General features: G+C 41.9%; 1 protein-coding gene across 3 annotated transcripts in view; it reads left to right on the top strand.

Annotated features, from left to right (window-relative positions):
• Su(var)205 (Suppressor of variegation 205) overlaps positions 1–22,838 on the top strand; it is a 60,655-nt gene that overhangs the window by 14,092 nt on the left and 23,725 nt on the right. For all 3 annotated transcript variants that reach the window (XM_067104190.1, XM_067104181.1, XM_067104171.1), the window contains exon 2: positions 12,632–12,788. In XM_067104190.1, the coding sequence (XP_066960291.1) occupies positions 12,646–12,788 (143 nt within the window). In that variant the 5' untranslated portion in view covers positions 12,632–12,645. The remainder of the gene's footprint in view (positions 1–12,631; positions 12,789–22,838) is intronic.

Here is a 22,838-nt window from a genome sequence, read left to right as displayed (position 1 = left end):
GGGGTTGATTTTCTGTGACTTTTACCTCAGACACTTCATCTCCCCTTTTGAGACATCTGTGACCCAATGGCAGTTTACCTCATTTCTGAGGAGGTCTAGGTTTTCTAGTCCTCTGATCCATTTTATGAGTAGAGCTATAGGGATGGTTCCCAGGTTTAAGCATGGACCTAAATTTATTCCTAATCTCCATTTTCCTACAGTCCTTTGCCCATCCAAGAACCGAGGAAGACCCTTTCTCTGTTGTTTGTTGCCCTATCTGCATTTTGCCAAGTTCAGGGTCCCATCAAGACCTGAATCCATTCTTTCTCCTTTTAGATCATTACAGACTTCCCTTGAATTCTAGAAGAACCTAAACATCTTCATTTCCCTCAGGACTGTCTGGCACCCAGCTCATTCTGGGTTTGCCAATTCCCTGGACAGCTCCTCTGGCACCAGCCACAACTCATGCTGGTGTAGCATTTTGGCTCCAGCTCACCTGGCACCCAGATCCTCTGGTCAGCCACAGTCCTCACACTCCAGCGTCCTCTGGTGCCAGCCACAGCCTGGCTCTCAAAAGTGTCGCTAGCTCCCAAACTTTTGAGAAGCTTGACTCGCACAGCTCCTCTGGCGAGATCTCATGGAGAGTGTCCTTAGCTAGCTCCTTGGAAAGTAAAAGCTTGCTCAGCTCACAGCCCTACTGGCGCCATCTCATACCAGAAGTCCGCCAGCTCCCAATCTCTAAGCTTGCCTGGCGCACAGCTCTTCTGGAGCGCCATCCATGCTCAGGATTTTGGCTTCCCCAAAAGTCTAGCTTGCCTGGCGCCAGCTCCTCTGGCGCCATCTCGGGTTGTGTCCGCCAGGATTCCTAGCTCGCCTGGCGTTCCAGCTCCTCTGGCGCCATTCATGCTCAGTGTCCGCCAGGCTCCCAATTCTGAGGCCTGGCGCCCAGTACCTGGCGCCATCTCACGTTTTCTTGATGTCCTTCAGCTCCCAAACTCCTAGCTTGCCTGGCGCTTTCGAACCTCTGCGCCATCTCATTGTCTGTTCCGCCAGCTCCCATGACTTTTAACGTTGCAGCCATGCATTCCTGGCCCATTCAATCCTGCAGGTGTCCGCCAGCTTTCAAAAGGTTGCCTGGCGCTCAGAGCATCTGGCGCCATCTCATACCTGTGTTTGTTCCCCTCAGGCTCCCAAAATCCTAGCATTGCCTGGCGCTCAGTTCTCTCTCGCCATTCATGTTCCATGTTTCCGCCAGCTCCCAAATTCCCTGTATCTGGCGTCAGCTCCTCTGCGCCATCTCCACTCCGTGTATGGAAGCTCCCAAATTTTATGCTTGCCAAAAAACCCTCCCTCTTGGCGCCATCTCATGCTCCAGTGTCCGTCAGCGCTCCCAAACTCTAGCTCACCTGGCGCTCAGCTGATTCTGGCGCCATCTCATGTCTTTCGGGATGTTCGTCAGCTCCCAAACTCTCTTTTCTCTCATTTTCAGCTCCTCTGGCGCATCTTGTACTCTGAGTGTCCAGTCAAGCTCTAAACTCCTCAAGATGCCTGGGCCAGCTCCCTGGTGCCATCTCATGTCAAATCGAGTGGTAGATTAGTTCAGCTCCCAAACTCTAGCAGCCTTTTTTAAATATTCCTCTGGCGCCATCTCATGCCCTAGTTCCGCCAGCTCCCAAACTCCCAGTCGCCTCCAGTGCGCTCAGCTCCTCTGGCGCCATTCATGCTCAGTGTCGCCAGCTCCCAAAGCATCGCAGGCTGGCACCGACCCTCTCGCCATCTCATGCTTGATAGCATCTGCGTTCTCTCATAGCTCAGCCTGCTCAGCCTTCCGAATATGTTTCAGAACTTCCCAAACTGTTTTAGCTTCCTTGCTGGACAGCTCGTTCTGGTAGATATCTCACTTCAGTGTCCGTCAGCTCCCAAACTCCAGACTCGCCTGGCGTCAGCTGTCTGACGCCATCTCATGCTCAGTGTCCCAGCAACCCAGCTTTTCTCTTCCCAGCTCGCCTGGTCAGCTCTCTGGCGCCATCTCACTCTGAAAATCCGTCAAGCTCCCAGAAACTCCCAGCTCGCCTGGCGCTCAGCTCCTCATTACCTCATCTCAACAAGCGGTCCGCCAGCTCCCAAACTCCAAGCTTGCCTGGCATTTTGGCGCCATCTCATGCTTTTCCCGCAGCTCCCCAAACGGTCTCTCCGCCAGCAACAGCCATTTCTGGCGCCACCTCATTTTAGGTCATTTCAGTATACAATTCACACCTGGCGCTAGCTCCTCTGGCGCCTTTCTCATGACTGAGTGTCCAAAAAATAAGTCCTGGCCTTTACCTCTTCACAGTTTTTCTAGAGTTTTGGGTCCGTAACTCCCAAAATTTTAACATGGAACATCAACTCCTCTGGCGATCTCATCGAAAAACCACCCAGTAAGCCAAACTCCCTTTGGTCAGCTTCTCGCCATCTTACCTTCATGCTTAGTGTCAAGAAGGCTCAGAGAGACTATTCAGATTTTGGAGAAGCCTCACTCCTCTCAAAAAAAAAAAAAAAAAATTTCCAACACAGAGGGTTTTACCTCTGGCTCTCTCATGTAGTTCTTGAAAACATTAGCCTGGCGAACCAGCAGTTTCCTTTCGTGCCATTACACCAGTGTCCGCCAGCATCAAAATGTTAGACATGCAGGATGCATCTACATTCCTCTCCATTCCCGAGTCTCCTTTCAGTTCCTAAGGTTTTATTTTCAGATTTTCAATAAAAGTCATATCATTTCTGGTCCTTCATGCTCCGCCTGTCCTCAGCCCCTCAAAATGCCGCCTGGCCAGCTCCTCTCAAAGCCATCCATTTAATGTCAGGTCAACAATAACTCATCTCTGGACCTTTAGCTGCTTTGATCCCATTCATGGAAAAGTGTGAAGGACTTGAGCAGGTTTTCCTATTTTGGAACTGGAATTTCTTAACAATCTCATGCCCGGTCTCAGTTGACCCCTTCCCAAAGCTCCTCCATTTAGGGAGACTCTGGCGCCTGAAAATGCTCATCATTTCTTGTCTCCCAAACCCTATTTCCAGCTGCCTTCCAGATGGTCTGGTTATGGCCCATAAGTCTTCATGCTCAGCAATGGATGAACCTGTTGGGGACGTTGGCATACAACTAAGATGTTTGTCTGTTTGGCGCAGACTCTGGCAGTTTTCAGATCTCATAACTGGGAAGGGAAAAAAATCAGCCAGAAACTCCTACCTGTTTACGAAATGGCTGAAAAATGCAGACCAGCAGTCTCATGCTCCGAAGTGACCATCAAATCAAGTCCCTTCATTCTAGACCCTGACCTGGGCTTTTCTCTGGCGCCGGACTTATGCTTTGAGCTCTACCAGGGAAACAAACTATCCGAACGTGGATCCTCTGGGCATCTCATGAGTGAGTGTCCAGTCAGCTGATAAGTGGTTCATCTGGCCTTCAGTCCTGGTGCCATGTTTCACAACAAGACATAAGTCCCAATCAATCCACGGCATTGGCGCCAACTATCTGGCGAAACAATGCTCCGAATTCCCTCTAGCCAGGAATTCCCAGGGTCCTGGCGTGCCTCTGGCGCAAAATCTCACATGACCAGTCACGCCAGTCTATCAAAATTCCAGTGTTTTAGCAGACGAACTAAACCGCTGGCTTTTCTTATTTCCCCTGAATTCCGCCATCCTCTGATCTATCTAGATCTTTGGGAATGGTGGGCCCTCTGGCGCCAAATCAAAGAAACTAAAAGTCCTGCCATTTCTGAAAAACTTTTTTGCTCGCCAGCGCTAGATCTTCTGGCGCGATCTCGCCATGCGTTTTAAAGATTGGTCAAACTGGCGTTAAAAGGGTTAACCCTTCAACAATCAGCCTGGCGATAAACAATTTTTAAATCTCACAATGCAAGTGTCCGACAGCTCCCTGTCCTAGCTCGCAATAGACAACTCAGACCTCCTTTGGCCATCTCATTTTAAAGATATGGCACAAGCTCCCAACTCCCAAACAATCTCACTTGGCATCACCAGCTGGCCTGCTCTAACCTGACTGGCAAAGCCCAGTCAGGAAGCCCATCAGAACTATTATAGAGAGCCCTTTCCAACTGGAGTTTTGGACACACACTCTTTCTGAGATTCTGAGCTGGAACCAGAAATCAGTGGACAATCCATATCTAAGGAGTTATTTAGGAATCTATCCTCATCCTCATGGATAAAGATTGTCAAGCTACATCTTAACTGGAGTATTTAAGTTCACTTTGACCTAAATCTTTTGTCACGCTGAAGTTTGAAAACAAGCTCTCTGCCTCCTTAAGTTTGAGATCCAAGCTCTTTATGTCCATTCTGGTCTCCTAAAATTGGAAGTATTTTGCTTCAAAACTATTTGGCCATGAAAGCTTAAACATTCCTCTTTTCCAATCACCTAAGACTCATCTTCTTGATGGCATGGCAAGTAGAAATGTAATCAAAACCCAATGTTCCATTGATTCTTTTTTCAGTAAAAACTGCTCCTTTCCAGATTTACAACGCATCTGAGCACCCACCATTCAAATGGATGGATTGTTTTTCTTTCAGTTTAAGACATCCTCTGGCTGGTTTTTATTTAAGAGAAAGTTCTTTGGCAAGAAATCACAGGGTTACCTAAGACAGAACTGAGACTTATATTCAGTTTCGCTAACCTCTTCCTTAAGTCTGATCATCATTTCATTGTATGTCACATAGTAAACCAGCAGTATAAATTTGCCTATTCTTAACATTGAGTTCTTTCATCAGTAAGTTTTAGCTCATTAGCTTTCAAGGCAGAATTATTCCTTAATTCCATTTTGCAATCTTCACCAAGAGCAGAGTGTCTTTAACGTTTAATGATTTGAAAATGCAGTTTTTGTTATGTACCTGACCCGTTATCTAGATCTGGTATTGTGAAGAATCAGTACATGACTTGTACTCTTCGCCTAATGTAGGTTTGTCTTTAGCCATTTGGTATAATGGCACCATAGATTGAGTTTCCAGGTTTTTCAGTGGATGGGTTATACATTTCTCTGGTTGATGTGACAGCATTTTCTGAAATTTTTGCCAATCTAAAATCAAGAAGAGGAGTATTAATAGCCATTACTCATATCCTTTCTTCCAAAGCTAGCAAGCAGAGTGAAGAGGCCAACCAGCTCTACCACCACTCCCCTACAGGTTAAGAGAGCACCAAATAAGCAGTTTTATTTGCAGTAGGTCTTACCAGATGGGTTCAAGGTTTTTTTTCTTTGGGGTACTTAGAATTTCCTGGTCATTACCATTCCTGGTATCCATTTAGTTTGTTTGACCATGTTTGAACCTCCCATTCAATAGAGGTTGCAGGCCAGGTTTTACTTGTTCTGTACTTATACCTCTGCTCCATTATATTGGGTGGATGCTACCGTCCAAAGAACCCCAGTTTGTATCAGCCCTGTAGGCCAATTACAGGAATCAGCCCATCCCTTCTCCTCCTTGGATGGACATGAGGGCATAAAGAGAACTGACCCGGGTTCTCTGCGGTAAGTCATTTCCAGTAGTACCCCCTATCAGTGGCTGGGGCTTGACTCTGGTCCCAGCTGCCAGCAAAGACCAGTGCGATTTTTTTAGAATGCAGGCTGCTGTCACCTCCCAGTTTTCAACTAGTAGCTATGTAATTGCTGGGTAAGTAGGCGAGGCAAGACTTTATTTTATGCTCAATCATTTTAGAAACCTCGGCTTAAAGGCAGATTGGAAACACATTCATGTAACATCCCTGCTCATGTTTTGTGAGCAGGACAGTCTTATCCCCAACCCAGGCAGATGTCATCACAAGGTTGAAACTGCCCAAGGCCTCTCCCTGCTGGGACTTTGTCTTGGTAGAAGGTAGGGAAACATTTTTAGAATTTTTTTCTTACACCATGTGCATTTGCGTATCTTTCTTTTTCCATTCATGTTTCTTAAATTGGCCAACCATAAAGTTTGCCCTGTCCGGGATATGCTTGATATATATTTAGCCCACCCCTTAAGGGTTAAACCTATTCTAGTCTAAGTCTTATCTTGGCAGGTGGGAGCTCTCCTTGAGAATGTGTATCCTAATGTTACCTTTCCCTAGTTCTGTTGGGGTGGTAGGCTATTTGTTTATTGTAGGGGGTTTATAAAGTAACTAGGATTTCCAATGAATGCAAATATCTGTACTGTTTTAAACATGAAAAATGGTCTGTACCAAATTTTAATGCTTACTGGTGCCAGACTTAACATATTAGGATAACCTAACCAACCTGGGCCAAGGCTCACAGAAGTTAGTCTGCCTTACTTTCAGTGTCCAATAATATCACATTAAGCCATCTGTGAACACAAGATCTAGGCTATTTATCAGTGACCCATTGAGCCACCCTTGGTCTGGTAGGACGTGACACCTAAGGTTAGGTTACTTGTAAATTTAAAAGGTAGGTTATTGACAAGTGTTTTGGAGTGACATTATTTGAATCTTCACTGCATTTTCATGATTAGAAGTGATATCCCTGACACACCCAACTGGAAAATACTTTTAAGATTTAGTGACCTCTGTTGGGAAAGCAGTTTTGGCAACGTGTCCTAATTCAGTAATTAACTGAGACCAAAGACAAGACTCAAGAATCCTAGAATTTTACAAAACTTGAAAGGAACTCAGTGATAGCCTGGATAATAGAAAAGTTTGAAAAGGCATTTATTGGTTAGAAGGAAAGTTTTCATTTTGAAAAATGTGTTGCAGCATGAGACTAAATTCAACTTGATCTCCATATGGCAAAATGTATAAACAAACTAAAGTTACTATAACTCGTGTAGGAAAATGAAACGGGGAAAAAGATAACACATTAAGGACCTTAATAATTTGGACCTCCTGTACAAATAGCCACAAGAACCATGTATTTTTTTAACTGTTAATAATATGTTATTGCTAATAAACATAAGCATGGGATGGAAACCATAATACAGTAGACAGCTGCAGTTGGATTTTGGGGGAACTAGAAAAGAGTAAATTCCAACAAAGGGAATGAAAATGTGCTAAGTATGGAAATCAGCCTCGTAGGTGTCAATGCTGTCATTTTACCTTGCGTGGTGTGGTGCACTGTAGGCATTACTAAAGGTGTTTTGTAGCTTAGTATCCCTTTGGCCTCTAACTGCACCTACTCTCGTAGCCTTTTACCTACATTCCTTCCTTGTTTTGCTGTCCAACAAATCCAGCTCCCTCTTTTCACCATGTTAAGTGCTGAATAGCTGAAAATGCCCTAGTGTTGGACATGAGCTTATAGGCTAATATTCATATTCTTGTGAAAAAAAATGTGTAATATTGGTAACAGTCATAAGAAAAACAATAGATGATGATTATGTAAGTATCTCCTTTTATTTTAGCTTGGGTAATTGCTTATTTGTATCTTGGACTGTGCTATAGCCATTGTACCGTGGCCTTCCATGGTCCTCCTAGGTCTTGGGTTTGAGTTCCCTTGCCTGAGTGTACAATCAGGTATTTATCCTCTTTTTCACTCACTTTCATGTTTTTTGGAAAATTGTTTAGGACAGGCTGATGAGAGAGCAAAATTTGCTTGGTGGGTTACAAGGAAGTGCCTTCATCTTTACTTATCCACAGTAAACTGACTCGCGAATTTCTCTATGGAACATATATACACATTATTTGTGGAAAATTCGCCCATTCACAGTATTTTTCACTGAGAAATGTTCACTAAGTACTGCTTTTCATTAATTTATATATTTCATCTTAATTGCTGCGCTGAATAATCCTGATGGGTTCCGGCGCTTGATCTTCAAGACCTAAATTTCATAATCAGTCAATCAATCGTATAATTTTCATGACTAAATGCACTTTTTGTGATAAAACTATTAAAATACTTGGGTACCCAGGTAGTGCTCGAGTTATGATAATTCGCCTTATGATAATTTGATTTTGCGATGCGGTAAGCAGTTAATACCGTTACAACAATATTATAAAATATTTTTAAATTTTGGGCAGGCGCAGGCAACAGCGTACAATCAGGCAGCGAGAGATACCAAATTACCATAGACCAACTTCTTTCCTCCATCTCTTGATCCCATCTTCTAGTTAAAAAAGTAAAAGAGAATGATAAAAGTATTCTTAGTAATGTTATACTCTTGCGTTAATGTGTACAGCCATAAACAACCGACCAAGAAACTGTTGTTTTGCTTACAACCTAATCTGATAACAACAGCTGTTTACCTGTATTTCAAACCATCGTATGGTAATAAACAATTACCGTAGGTTATGGCACAAATTACGTTAAGTAGAATAGGACTGATATATTTTTACATTATACCCTTATTCAGTATTGGTAAAAGATCGTCAAGGAAATATACTGCTAAATTTAAGCTGCAAGTTGTAGCTGAAGCTGAGAAAACAATGTTCAAGCTGCTAATGACTATACTGTAAATTATCGTGCATCAGCAACATGGATGAAACTTAATCGTAATTAAAATTGGAGAGAAAGTATTTTAATCAAAACTACTTGGCATGAAAGAACACATTACTGTACTGCTATTTTTACGCCAATAAACGATAAATACGTAAAGCTCGTATTATGATGAAATCAAGTGAAAATAGCGAACGGAATCTTGAATTTTTTTTACACAAAACATACGCCCCCAAACGGCCATTGTTAGTCGTTGTCTATCAACGAAAATAATAGGTATGTTAATTTCACAACGAGACGTATTTTAGTTATATTTTGACTTGAAAACACTTCGTATAACTAAAAATAACCTTGCTCCTAATAAATAAAGTATCTAGACTCTAGAGATTCATTTATGCTAACTAGAAGCAAGAAAAGCTCTCTGAACTGAGTTAAATGTGGCGAAATAAACACAGCCTAAACATTTCCAAACCAAAACACTGATCGCTATGAACGCGCTTTTCAATACAAAAGCAATATAAGAATATATACAATATTATTGGATACAGTGAATTAAGGCATAACATTTTAAAAGATCTACGGAAAAGATGCATATTTGTTATGTTGACGTTTGTATAATACGATATGTGAATGTAGAGTACTGTACAGTACAATGTGGGCTATGCTAACATGCATGTATACTCGTACAATATACCATAGTGTAGGCTAAGCTAATTCTTGTTTGTTATTCAATTTCTCTTTGTATTATCATAAGTCACTGCATGAACCTCGAGGAATAGCTGATATTAATAATTACTCTACCGTGAATTTAAAGAGTATATTTTATAGTGTAGGCTAGGGTACCATATATGTATACAGTACATGGTACTGTATACATATGTTCGAGATACGTTTTGGTATTCCTTAGATTTTTCCCAACAAACGATGATATTTTTGGAACCTAACCCCATCATAAATAGGATAATACCTGTACAGTATAAACATTTTTAGTTTGTTTTGTGTGTGTTTGAACTACAAAAATAGGCAGTTCTAAGTGTTTTTAGAAGGGTTCTAAGTATTCGCTGATTTTAGGTATTCGGCGGGGGGCTGTGGTACGCATCCCCTGCAAATATAGGCTAGGCTGCCACATATCCATATTTATACCATAGTGTAGGCTGAGCTAATTCTTGTTTGTGTTATTTAATTTCTCTTTGTGCTGAATTATCATAAGTCATTCTGCATGAACCACCAGAATTAGCTAATATTAATAATTACTATGCCAAGCTAATTTTGAGATACCTGTACGTGTTTTCCAACAAACGGTGAGGTTTTTGGAACCTACCCCCATTGTAATTAGGACAATACCTGTACAGTACAGTGGACCCCCACTTATTTGCGGTTTGGCCTTTGCGGATTTTTCTGTGGGACACATTCTTCAATAAATCACGGAAAATTCAGTATTTCACAGATTTTTTTGTCTAGAAATATTCACTGATTACTGTGTTTTCATGTTCATTTTGTGACTACACGTTTCATGATAGAAAAATGATTTAATTTTCAGATATTAATATCATTGTAAATACAGCAAAATATCAATAAAATGTATTTTTTGTAATGTGTATTGAATATGTACAGTAGGTACTGTACAGTACCTGTGAAATCCCAGTGTATCCCCTGTGGACTAAAAAGAAAATGGGATAGCTTCAATACTGTATGAGAAAAATGGATGTACAGCACTTGAATGTATAGGGTTAATTTCAGTAGTTTTCACCCTTAGCTGTAAGCCGTAAATTTTTGAGGGGAAAAAAAAATACATGTTATTGGTATTTTTATATAATTACAATAATATTAATACGTACTGTATTTGAAAACTGGTAAATCATTTTTATATCAAAAAATGTATTTAGTCACAAAAATAACATGAAAATGGTAGTTATAAGCATTTTTAGAGGGAGTCTTTGGTGTTTCAGCTATCAAAATGTACTGGTATACGCGTTTTTAGAGGTGGTTCCAATATATATCGCGGATTTTCGGTATTCGTGGGTGGTTGTGGTACCTAACCCCCATTAACACGGGGGTCGACTGCATGTGCTCATTATAAATTGATCAGTTCAGAGTTAGGAACCTCCCACCACAGTGAGTTCAAAAAAGGTTTGGTTATATTTTTCATATAAAATTTAAGTATTTTCTAATTAGAAAATAAAGCTAAAAAACGGCGGTATGGTAATATTGTGGTATTATGGAGTACAGCAGTAAGTTTGTAGGTATAAGACCCCAATACAGCAGTTTTGAGTCATGCTTCAGGGTAATAAACCCAGTGTATTTACCCTCAACATGCTTTTTGGGAATACTGTAATATGGTGTTGGTGACATATATTGCTCTCTGATTACAGTACTGTGCAACAGTCTCCCTTTAAACTGGCACCCTTAGGATCAGGCCACTGCTGGACCACAGAAAATCCTGGATGACAGAAATCACCCCTAAAAAACTGCTTATGTAAACAGTCTTCCCAGTTCATTCAACATACTGTATGTATTGTTGCGTTATCAAAATTAAAACAAAGCCTATGACTAATCACTGTCATTCGTTAGGTGTAGTACCTTAAGAAAATTCTGGCCTGCTCCGTGAACATCTTGGAAATGCTTGCACTGCTACGTCGGAGCATAAACCACTGTATGAGCACACTTAAATTATGATCTGGCACCTTATGCATTATCAATAGCATCTACGAAAAAAAAAGTATACCTTAGTTTTACCAGACCACTGAGCTGATTAACAGCTCTCCTAGGGCTAGCCTGAAGGATTAGACTTATTTTACGTGGCTAAGAACCAATTGGTTACCTAGCAACATGACCTACAGCTTATTGTGGAATCCGAGCCACATTATAGCGAGAAAGAATTTCTATCACCAGAAATAAATTCCTCTAACTCATCAGCCGGCCGGGGAATTGAACTCCGACCCATCGAGTGACAGTCCACAGCTCTACCGACTCACCTAACAAAGACCTAGTAGCATCTACAGAAATGGAGATAGACATAGAAAGCGTAGCCCAACGTAATTTACTGGAAATACAAATCACACTATACATGATGTACAGTATATGATGAAATAATGTTTTTGGATGAAATTTTAATGATCGCACGATACATATATCAAGTGATACACGAGTATACTGTACAGGTATATGCAATTTACAGTTCTTTTGTATGCTGTATATTTTTTAGTTTCACAGAATTTTTTCTTGGAACTGCTTCTATGTTAATGGAGTAAGCTTCAATTCTGAAATCTGAAAAAATCCAATAACTGAAACAACATGTGGTCCCAACCTCATAGCCACTCGAACTAATGGTGGCTGATTCAAAAAAGTCCAGGATCATGGGAGTTGGAGGACCACAGAGTGGCGGATTTAAGAGGTCAGACCGTATTTTATATTTTTGTGTGGGACAGAATTAATGCCAGTGAAATTTAACTGATCTGCCTCTAACACTTATTGATGAATTTATTTTCATTTGGGTAACTGGTGGTAAATATTTGCACCTGATCTAATGAAGCTTCTACAGTATCTTATTTTTCATTGGCTGATGTACAGAGTTTTAATTGTAGCCTCTGGTGGCTGGTGCGAAGCTAGCTTTTCCCAGTTATTATTAGCTACAGTAATATCTGAGGTGGATATTTACCGTGTTCTCCAGAAAAAAGATTACTACAGTATAGTATTTTTTCTTTTATCTTTGAGTAGCTATTGTAATATACCACAATATTTTAAAAATTTGAGGGTGTTGTAATGAGTCACTAGCAGAGTGTTAAGCCTAGTTGTATGGTGCAGCATACAACTACTGTGCATGGGAATTACCTTCACCTTTATTGTTGTCATAGAGTTGATATACAGTTTGTGTGTATTTGACCTTTTATCTCACTTTCAATTTCTCTTTTGAACGCTAAATGTGGAAAGTAGTTTGTGTTTTCACTTTTGTTTCATTACTAGTTATTGTAGATCTGCTTATGTGAAACTTGTGCTTATTTTGTTTTGTTTGCATTAAGGTAATGTTGTGTTGTTTCATTCGTTGTCTTGTTTCATTCTGAAGTGTAACTGCCCTGCTATCATAAATTCATTATGTAATGTTTTGTCCATTATACAGTTGAAAGTGTTTGACATACTGAATGGTAATAGTATGGATGAGCCAGTAAAGTACAAGCTGATACAAACATCTTCCTATGTGTGAGTGGCTTTTTTTCATTAGGGAATGTTATTTGTTGAATGTATATAATGTGTATCTGTTGCAGGTGAATCAAATACAATGCCAAAGAAGAAGGAAAATTCTCCGGAACCTGAAGAACAAGGAGAAGAACAAGAGGAGGAGTATTCGGTAGAGAAGATCTTAGACAAGCGTGTACGTAATGGCCGAGTGGAATACTATCTGAAATGGAAAGGATATGGAGAGTAAGTATAGTACTGGACATAGTTTTAGACCAAGGAAAAAATGGAAGTAGGGAAAGGTCTTTTTATTTTTTTTTTCAGTGCTTCCATTTCACTTAGTTTCTGTTGTTGGGCTAGATTTTTCATCCTGCTTCTTCCATATCTACTTCTCTCAGGACTAGCTCTAATGCCTCCCCTTTTATCAGCTGCCAAATATAATTTTTTATTTTTTTATTTTTTTTTTTGCCCATGCTTTATTGATTATTAAATTACAAGCATGATAGGTTTTTTCTGTTTACTAATGATATACAGTAGACCCCAGGTATTTGCGGGGGGTTAGGGACCACAACCGCCTGCGAATAGCTGGAATTCGTGTGTACTTGAGACCCCCCTTCTAGAAACACTTATGGCCTATTTTAATAGTTGAAAACGTCAAATGTACCTTAGATATCGTCCTAAAATACGTTAATATAATTTCAAAGTCATCTTACATCATTACCCTTAAAAATATAATGGCTTACAGCTACATGTGAACACTGCAACTGATACTCTCACCAAGGGAAAAACTAATAAAGTTACCCCTATGTTCAGACATGCACATTTTCTTTCATACAGTATTCAAGCCTTACCGTTTTCTATTAATGTAGATAGGGGTAACATTGGTACATCGTGTGGCGAACGTTAAAAAAAAAGTAATGGTATATTGCTGTTTACATTAATATTGATATTTGAAAATTAGTAAATCATTTTTTTTTTATCATTAAAAATTATTTACCCACAAAAATAAAATGAAAATAATTAGCAAATATTTTTATATAAGTAACTTCCCAAGTAACTACATAGCTGTTACGCTTCATTTATTGGCAGCTTAAATTTGAAAATTCGCGTTAGGTAACTCGCCCCACCCACTTTCGGGGAAAGACAGGTACAACACTACTAACGAGCCCAATTAGTTTTTGCCAGTTAACAGCTTAGCATGGTTGTTGACTTCAGCTTTCATTTGTCTTAGTATAATTCGCCGGATGATTTTCATTGTTTTTGGTGACTTATTCCATGTCTTGGTAGTGATTGCATTAATTGTATTAGCTTATCTAGCTTGCATTTGTGCTTTTCATGAAAATGTCTGACTCTAGTTCTGCTAGCAGTAGGTTTTGCAGCAAAGGCCTGTAATACCAAGCTCACTTCTATCAGTTATGACTCTCATACCATTTGTTGTAAATGTAGAGGACAAACTTGCTCTTCAGTCTTGACTTGTGATGAATGCAAAGAATGGGATCAGGGGAGATGGAAGACTTTAACTAGTTACTTAAATAAACTTGAGAGTAACAGATGTTGGAGAGTGGCAGCTAGGGCCAAAGCTCAGAATTCAGTTAATTAGGGTTCTCCTATTTTGCATGCTCTTCCAACTCCTATATCTGTATTTTCCCCTATTACCAGTCCTCCGACTTTACCTGTGACCTCTTTATCCAATTTCCAAACTTCCAAACCCAATGCCATCGCCAGTCTGGAAGCCAGAATGGACCAGAAATTTGGTGTCTTAGTTAACACTGTAGCTCAAATAGGAGCTTCAGTGACGGGCCTTATGGATAAGATTAGTGCCAGTGGTGTCGGTGCAAGTGTTATGTCAGTGGAGGAGGTGGCTACTCGTCCCACTGGTGCTCCTAGACGAAGGTCCCTGTCAAACCCCTAAACCTGGGAGGAGGCAAACCGTAAGTCCCAAGGGAGGTCGGTGGGGTTTGGCCACGGATAGTTGCCCCCTCAACTGAGCCGGTAGTTCGAGATTCCCAGAACTTGGCAGACAGCCGCTGGAAAGGCGTCCATATTGGAGTTCATGCCTGTTAGGTTCGTCCAGTTGTTGGATTGTTTCTTCGTAACAGCATTGTTTCGGGGGTTTGGCTGACCTCTCGTGTTGGACGTGAACAGATGAGGTTACGTTCGTCTTATCATTTTCCCTGCAAGTCAGACAGGCATTGGAAGGAAGAGCGACCGGTTCTCAACAGCTTTTGGTTGAGGATGTATTAGCAGTTGGTTTTGAAGTATCACTTTGGGAGTCGGAGATTTTGAAGTATCACCTTGGAGTCGGAGATGGTCTTCAAGCGGCATGTGTTTGTTGATGGCTTAGTTGCTGAGGAGGACAGCAGGATAAGTTCCGAAGGTCGAGGGCCGACTAAACCATAGTTGCCAGTGTGGAAGAAGGAATTCTTCGTTGGCAGCCTTATTGCTGTCGCATTGTCTTGATCAAGGTCGTCCGGTGATGGAGGATCGGAGATTGCTCGTCAGTGTGCGGTTTTCGTCCATGTGGATCTTTCGTTGTTACTCCAACGAAAGGCAGATTATTATTCCAGTTGGGCTCTTATGAGTTGTAGTACACTGACAGTTGTTATTGCTTTTATTTTGAAGGGCACAAGCAATAATTATTGAAGGGTTTTGAGTATGTCATTGTGTTGAGCAAGAGGCTCTAGTGATTTATGGTGTATTATTTTGAATGGCACGAGTGAGTCATTTTGTTGAGCGAGTATGTCTCCTATTATTATTGTTGAGTGTTACTGCTGTTATTATGCCTTTTATTTTTATTGCCCTGATTTGGTTGTTGCCTCATTGTATTGCCCTATTGTTGACTGCTGCTGTTAATTTGTTAATTTTATGGTTACTTCACTAATGTGACCTATTTGTAATATTGAAGGTATTAATGTTGAGTATTGTGGTTATTTTGCATATGACATTGATTTTGGTAATTGTTATATTACTGAAGTGTTATAGTAATGTACATTGTTTTATGAAGTCACTCTTCATTTCAGAACCTGTCTCAAAGTTGTAAACATGTAAAGAATAAATTGGGTTGAAGGCTACATTGACTATTTTCTTTTACACCTCCTTTGGTTGTTGCGGACCACCAGTCCATTCCAGTCTTAATATGTGTGGTTTAAGAACCTGGTAGTCACATTGAAAAGTGACCATAACAATGCCCTTTCGGTGAGTGATTCGGACTCGGGATCCGACGAATCTAAGTACAAAGCGAGTCAGAAGTGCAGCTGGTGTTTCAAAAGTACATCCAGGCCATTGAAAAGGCCGATATCTGCGGCTGAGTCTGAATTTCTGATCTCATGCCAATGGAACAGAGATCGGGATCCAAGTCCTAAACCTTCATGTAGTTTTTGGGATGATCCATCTAATGTGTTGCCCATAGTGTGTGTGTCAGAGAGTCTCAAGCGGGATCTGTGGGATCCAAGCACACAGTGGGATCTAGAGATCCATTGCACCTGTGGAACCAGATCACCACGTAGTTTGCGCACAGTCGTCAGTGTGCGATCACTCCCCTTCAAAGCTGGCGCCAAACTCATCCAGGCATCCGCGCCACACTCCACGGTTCGTCCAGTTCAGGATCCAGCTTTGGAACTGATTAAACAATGCTTAGACAGTATTATGGATCTTTTACGTAAACCGACAGTCTCAGGAGCCTGAGGATTTGACTCTCACCCATTTCGTCTGCAGAAGAGGACGTAGAACAGGATCAATCTGCTTCAGCCTACGCTTCTCTTTTGAAATACTTCCTGTTTTGCTTCCTGGATTTCTTTTCCCCCAGCGATTCCCTCTTCGCTGGGTTCCTCCTATATGATGAGGCAGCCTACGGAAGCTTCTAGACTGCTTAAGATGGTGCTATCGTCATCGTCAAAGAAGCTCTGTCAAGCATTGAGAGCTGGTTGACAGAAAAGAGGAATATGGGGAAAGTGGTACTGTATTCTGCACTCCTCCTTCCCCCTTATCCAAGAGGAGATACTTATCCTATGTGACTAGGGAAGTGCTGTCGTTAGGAGTTACGGCCTCCTTCAAAGGGGATTTCTCCAGTTTAAATGACCCGTCATGGAGATCTGCCTTTTCCTCATCCAAGATCTTACTTACCAGTTCAGAACTTGAACATTTGACTATGGACATCTTTAAGGTCTTTGAGATCTTAAGTTTTCTTGACTGGACTGTTGGCACCTTAGCAAGGAAAATAGAAGATTGTGCCTCTCTCCAAGATAACTTTGCCTCAGACTGGCTGTGAGTGCTCTCATGTGCTGATAAAGCGATCAGGGATGGATTCCAGGAGCTGGCAGCCTTGTTCGCGGTGGGAGTACTTAAGAAGCGAGAGCAGTGGTGTTCATTCACTTCCAAAGGAGTCACTCCCTCCCAGAGATCACACTTCTTTTTGCACCTTTAAATCAACATGGCCTCTTTCCCAGCACTACAGTAGAACGTAGCGCAGCGGAGCTACAAAAGAAATCCACACAAGACTTGCTGGCCCAGTCCACCAAACATCTGAAGGAGTTTGGACGTTCCTCATCTTTCGCATCGTTTGCACCTAGAGCGGTTTCCCCTCTACAGCAAGCATTTCGAGGCGGTAGAGGTAGATTCCAGTCCTGTTCCCGAGCGTATTCTAGGTCCGTTAGACCAATCAAGAAGTCAGCAAGCAAACCTTCCTCTCGCAAGTGAGGATACTATCCTCTGCGTATCAGTGGAGGCCAGGCTTCTGCAATTTTGGACCAACTGGAAGGACAGAGATGTAGAACCTTGGGTATTAGAGGTGATCAGAGTAGGATGTTTCATCCCATTCAGGTAGAAACCTCCCTTAGTGTCCTCTCCTATCAACTTGGCGGCTTACTCTTTAGACTCAGAGAGGTATTCGGCCTTATCACAGGAAGTATCGGCTCTTCTCACCAAGAGAGTCATAGAAATAGTTAATGTCAACACGACAGGGTTATACAACTGCCTATTCGTCGTCCCAAAATCATCGGGAGGTTGGAGACCTGTCCTGGACATCAGCGCCCTGAATTTCTGTATCCAGACTATGAAATTCAAAATGGAAACAACCCACTCGTTTCACTCTTCCATCCGTCAAGGGGATTGGATGGCAACCATAGACATGCAGGACGCATATTTCCATGTTCCAGTCCACCCAGAGACCAAGAAATATCTAAGGTTTGTGTTCCAGGACAAGGTCTTCCAATTTCGAGCGCTGTGCTTCGGACTTTCGGCAGCCCCTCAAGTTTTCACTCGTGTCCTCACCCCATTGGCAAAATGGCCACATCTCATGGGGATCAACATTCGTCTCTATTTAGACAATTGGCTCCTACACTTCCCCTTGGAATCAAGTTGCACAGAGTACTTGAAGAAGACTTGTTTTAGCCCAAGAATTGGGCCTACTGATTAACCTAGACAAATCCCAATTAGTCCTGAGTCAATCAATTCTTTATTTGGGAAAGGAAATCAACTCTCAGGATTTTTGGGTATTTCCTTCAGACAAGAAAATAAAAGACTACATTCGGACAGTTCAGAAATTCCTCTCTCTCCCATCATGCCCGGCCAACGAATGGATGAGTCTACTGGGAACTCTCTCATTCATAGAAAACTTCGTTCCTTTAGGGAGACTGCACATGAGAGTGCTACAGTTCTTTCTAAAAGCCAGTTGGCAGAGGGAGTTTCTTCTGGACTCGTTTGTTTTCCCAATCGCCATTGAGATCAAAGAGGACCTTTGATGGTGGCTTGTAACAGGAAGGTTTGCAGAAGGGAAATCTCTTCACCCTCTGAGCCCCAACCGCACATTATACTCAGATGCATTGGATCTGGGTGGGGGCCCCTCCTAGAAAACAATGAAGTGTCAGGGACATGGTCACTACGCGAGGGAGAGCGTCATATCGTACAAATCTACAGTTATAGTCCACTCGGACAATACATCAGCTCTGGCCTGCATAAAGAATTAGGGAGGGACCCATTCCTTCTCACTGTATCAAGTGACCAAAGATCTCCTTATCTGGGTGCAAGGAAATCAAACCAAGATTGTTACCCGCTTTATACAGGGCAAACTCAATGTCATAGCAGACGAATTAGGTCGTTGCAAACAGGTCCTACCCATGGAATGAACACTTAATCAGCAGGTATGCACCGACCTGTGGAAACGGTGGGGAAAGATGTCAATAGATCTATTTGCAATGTTGAGGAATCACCGACTTCCTTTGTATTGCTCTCCAGGCCTGGACCCTCTCGCATGGCAACGGACGCAGTGCTCCAGGACTGGTCGAACCTGGATGTATATGTCTTCCCACTGTTCAGTATGGTGAGAGACTTAATCACAAATTCATCCTATACAACAACGTGTTGATGACCCTGGTAGCTCCTTTCTGGCCACAGAAAGAGTGGTTTCGAGATCTCATCACTCTCCTAGTAGACCTACCAAGATTACTCCCACAGCAACGAAATCTACTCGAGCTACCACACTTCCATTGGTTCCATCTAGGACTATCCACTCTCGCTCTGACAGGCTTCAGACTGTCAGGAAGCTTGTCAGAGCAAAAGGCTTTTCGAGATCAGCTGCGGACGCAATTGCCAGATGTAGACGTCAGTCCTCCTCCAACTTGCACCAGAATAAATGGACAATATTCCGCAGCTGGTGCAGAAGACACAAGGTATCATCTTCTGCCTCTGTAGCGCAAATAGCAGATTTCTTGCTATTTTTAAGGTCTTCCGAGGGTTGGCTGCATCCATGATCAAGGGCTACAGAGCGATGCTCAACTCCGTATTCAGACATAGATGTCTGGATCTATCAGTGGATAAAGACATCGGTGACCTTATCAAGTCACTGGATACTGTGAAATGAGAGAGGTCAGATTCCATATCCTGGAATCTAGATGTACAGTAGTTTTAAAATGGCTCTCAGGTCCACCTTCTGAACCTCTTCAAGCCACATCTCTCAGAGATCTTACAAGAAAAACACTATTTCTAGTTGCTCTAGCTACTGCCAAGAGAATTAGCGAGTTACAGGCTTTGAGCAAGAAAGTAGGGTTCACACAAGGAGACGCAGTCTGTTGCTTTACTTTGGGGTTCTTAGCGAAGAATGAAACGCAGTCCTTTCCCTGGCCCTGTTCATTCACAATCAGAGGTTTAACATAGATCCCACGGACCACAAGAGAGCTCTTTGTCCAGTAAGAGCACTGAAGTATTATTTACAGAGAACTAAGAATATCAAAGGTGCATCTCCTAACCTCTGGTGTTCAGTTAAGGATCCAACCTGTCCTTTATCCAAGAGCGCATTAGCTCTCTTCTTGAGAGACATGGTTTCAGAGTCGCACATGAAGATTCAAGAGGAAGACTTTCCAATTTGCAAGGCTAAAGCTCACGAAATTAGGGCAGTAGTGACTTCGATTTCCTTAAACGGAATTTATCCCTATCTTCTATTTTATAATCCACTTTCTGGAGGTGCAAATAAATGTTTGCAAATTTTTTAGCTATATACATGACATCGAAACTGTTTACAAAAATTGTAGTACCCTTGGCCCATTATCAGTAGCTGGCATGGTATGGGGGGAGGAGGGTAGGGTTACCCTTACATTCCTCTATCTACTCACCTTGAATTAGGTTGTCAAGGTTTGGGAAGTTGGGGGGTTTACTGAGTACCTGGAGCACTCATCATTCATTGTATCATGTTATGAATGGGTTATGGTAACTGATCAGTTTTATGGTGTATGTGTAACTTGTGTTTTATGGTCTTGGTTTTGTACTGGGCCCAGGGCAAGGGCTTTTGTGTTTTGTATGCATTGGCAGCCATCAGAGTACTCCTCGGGTGCAAAGCCCCACTAATGTTGAGGCGCCTCTGGCCTCACAGCCATGCCACTACAGTCAAGATGAGTCGCAACAGGGCAGTATTTTCCTGCTGGAGCTCTCTTACCAGGTAGGTTACAACTAACATTCTCAATGTTAACTGTTTACCATTTTAAAATTCATATCCATTCATGAGTGTTTCTTCAAATAGTAATGCCCATGCATCCCACCTCCCGTCAATGTGGGATTCAGCTATGTAGTTACTTGGTAAGTCACTTATGTAAACATGACATTTTTATAATAAAATAGTTTTATATATACTTACCAAGTAACTACATGATCAAATTCCTCCCTCCTCCCCTCTCATGGGCATAGGGCATAAACAAATTGGGCTCGTTAGTAGTGTTGTACCTATCCTTCCCCGAAAGTGGACAGGATGAGTTAACCTACACCAAAATATTGGAACGCTACCTTGAATTTTCAAATTTGACCTGCCAGTAAATGAAACGTGATAGCTATGTAGTTACTTGGTAAGTACTGTATATATAAAACTTAAAATAATATTCTATAAAAATGTCATTTTAGAGATGCTCTATGAAAAAATTTGCGAATAAGCAAATTTTCCACGAATTATTTGGAATTATGTTCCACAGGAAAATTCGCGAGTAGGTGGAACTGCAAATAGTTGGGGGTCGACTGTACTCTTGTTTACTGGTTGTATAGCAGTAGCCTTCTGCTGCATCCAAGGTAGCTGTTGCTGTTACTGGATTTATCTTAGTGTCCTTTGCAATATTTCTTTACAGTCTTGTATGTTGCTAAGGTAATAAATGGTTTACCTCCTCAGAAGCATGTCCTGTTACAGCATGGTCTTTTCACTTTTTCACTTTTTTCATTTAACATACTTTGGTTACCAGAAATCCATGCCTCCTTTTTATATTTTACAGCATACATTTTTCAATCTTGAGCATGTGCAGTATCAATTATTTGTTCCTTGGAGGAACCTTGTGGGTGGTTTATGTCACCAATAACTGATCTTCGTACCTTTTCTTCTGCCTGCAAGGGGAATTTCTGTGCTAGGGCTTTTCATTAAGGAGATTGTACTGTTTGGAATTTGCCTCTGCGGGTTGGGTTTGGGTAGGGGAGAAAGAGGTATGAGAGACATTTTTTGCTGGTGTTGTTGTGGAGGGGGAGGGGAGATGGATAAGCCCCAGGTGATGCCCACTTAATCCTCTTCTAGTTCTCTTGTTAAACCTGATCATGGTCTTTCATCTTAAGATAAGCAACTTTTGAGGGAGTTACTTTTTTTTAGATGCCAACTTACTTGGACTCACAGTCTGTTTTTACCTCGTCTTACTGTAAGCTCTTGGGCTTACCTCAAGACGTTTTGGTTGCTCTGTCAAATGATTGGGGAAGGGCAGTTGCAGGAGACAACCCTTCTCCCTGTGTCTCTTGAGGTGGTGCACATAGAATGAGTTGTGCAGCCCACTTGCTTGTCTCAGGCACTGGAGTGCCTCTAGGGACCCTACTTCTTGACGTGTTCCTTTGAAGCTGGAGGTAGAGGACTTGGTGTTGTGGACAAACAACAGAAGCTTTCTCTCTACACAGTGTTCTAGAAATCAGGCAGGCAGTGAGGTCATTGTTGCAAGCATTTCAAGAGCAATTGAGGGCCACTCAGTGATTTTGATGGGTGACAACAATTGGGGGTATGGTATTTTGGACTGTGTTAGTTGGCATTGCAGATGCTTGAAGAGGCAGTTTGCCAGGCCACTAATTAGACATCAGGATGCATAATGAGCAGGCAGAATGTTATTGTATATTATCTCAGTCGGGTTGTGGGGATGGAATGGTTTCTTCATCCTTAATTGGTGAAGTTGAGTTAGTGGGGTCTCCTTTGCTTGATCTGCTTGTGATGAGGTTGAACAGAAATCTCTTGTTTTTTGTTTTCCAGTTCCAGATGCCTGGGCAGTGATGGAAGACTTTTCAAAACATTTGGGACAGTCTGGACAAGTATGTGCTCCCACTGTTCAGACTTCATCTCGGGGTGATAGACAGTGCTTGTCACCCCGGGTCTTCAGTTAACTGGTAGCTCCGTTTCATCAAGCCGAGTGATATTTCAAACTGCTGTCTCTACTGGTTGACCCCCAAGAGAGCTACCTGCTTGGCTCATCTTCCTGTGTTAACTGTGCATTGCCAGGTATCATCTGGCAGTTAACTTCCAACTCCTCCGTGCTTGGAGGTTGACTAGAGTCCCCTGCGAGAAAAGGGCTTTGCCCACAGGGCTGCAAGGGAAATGTTGGGGTACTTTGAATGTTCTTTAGTGACCTGCTTTTCTGATCTCCAGTTTCAGATCCTTAAACAGTGACGGAATACTTTCCACCACCATTGGAACAACTGGACTAGGATACATTTGCACTGTTTGCAGGGTGATAAAGAGTGTTTGTCACATCTGGTCTTCAGATAACTTTGGTGGCTCCTTGATGGCATCAAGCCGAGTGAAAT

Source organism: Macrobrachium rosenbergii, chromosome 1 (assembly GCF_040412425.1).
Source record: "Macrobrachium rosenbergii isolate ZJJX-2024 chromosome 1, ASM4041242v1, whole genome shotgun sequence".
In the NCBI taxonomy this organism is placed as follows: Eukaryota; Metazoa; Arthropoda; class Malacostraca; order Decapoda; family Palaemonidae; genus Macrobrachium; species Macrobrachium rosenbergii.
This window is presented reverse-complemented; position numbering and strand designations above follow the sequence as displayed.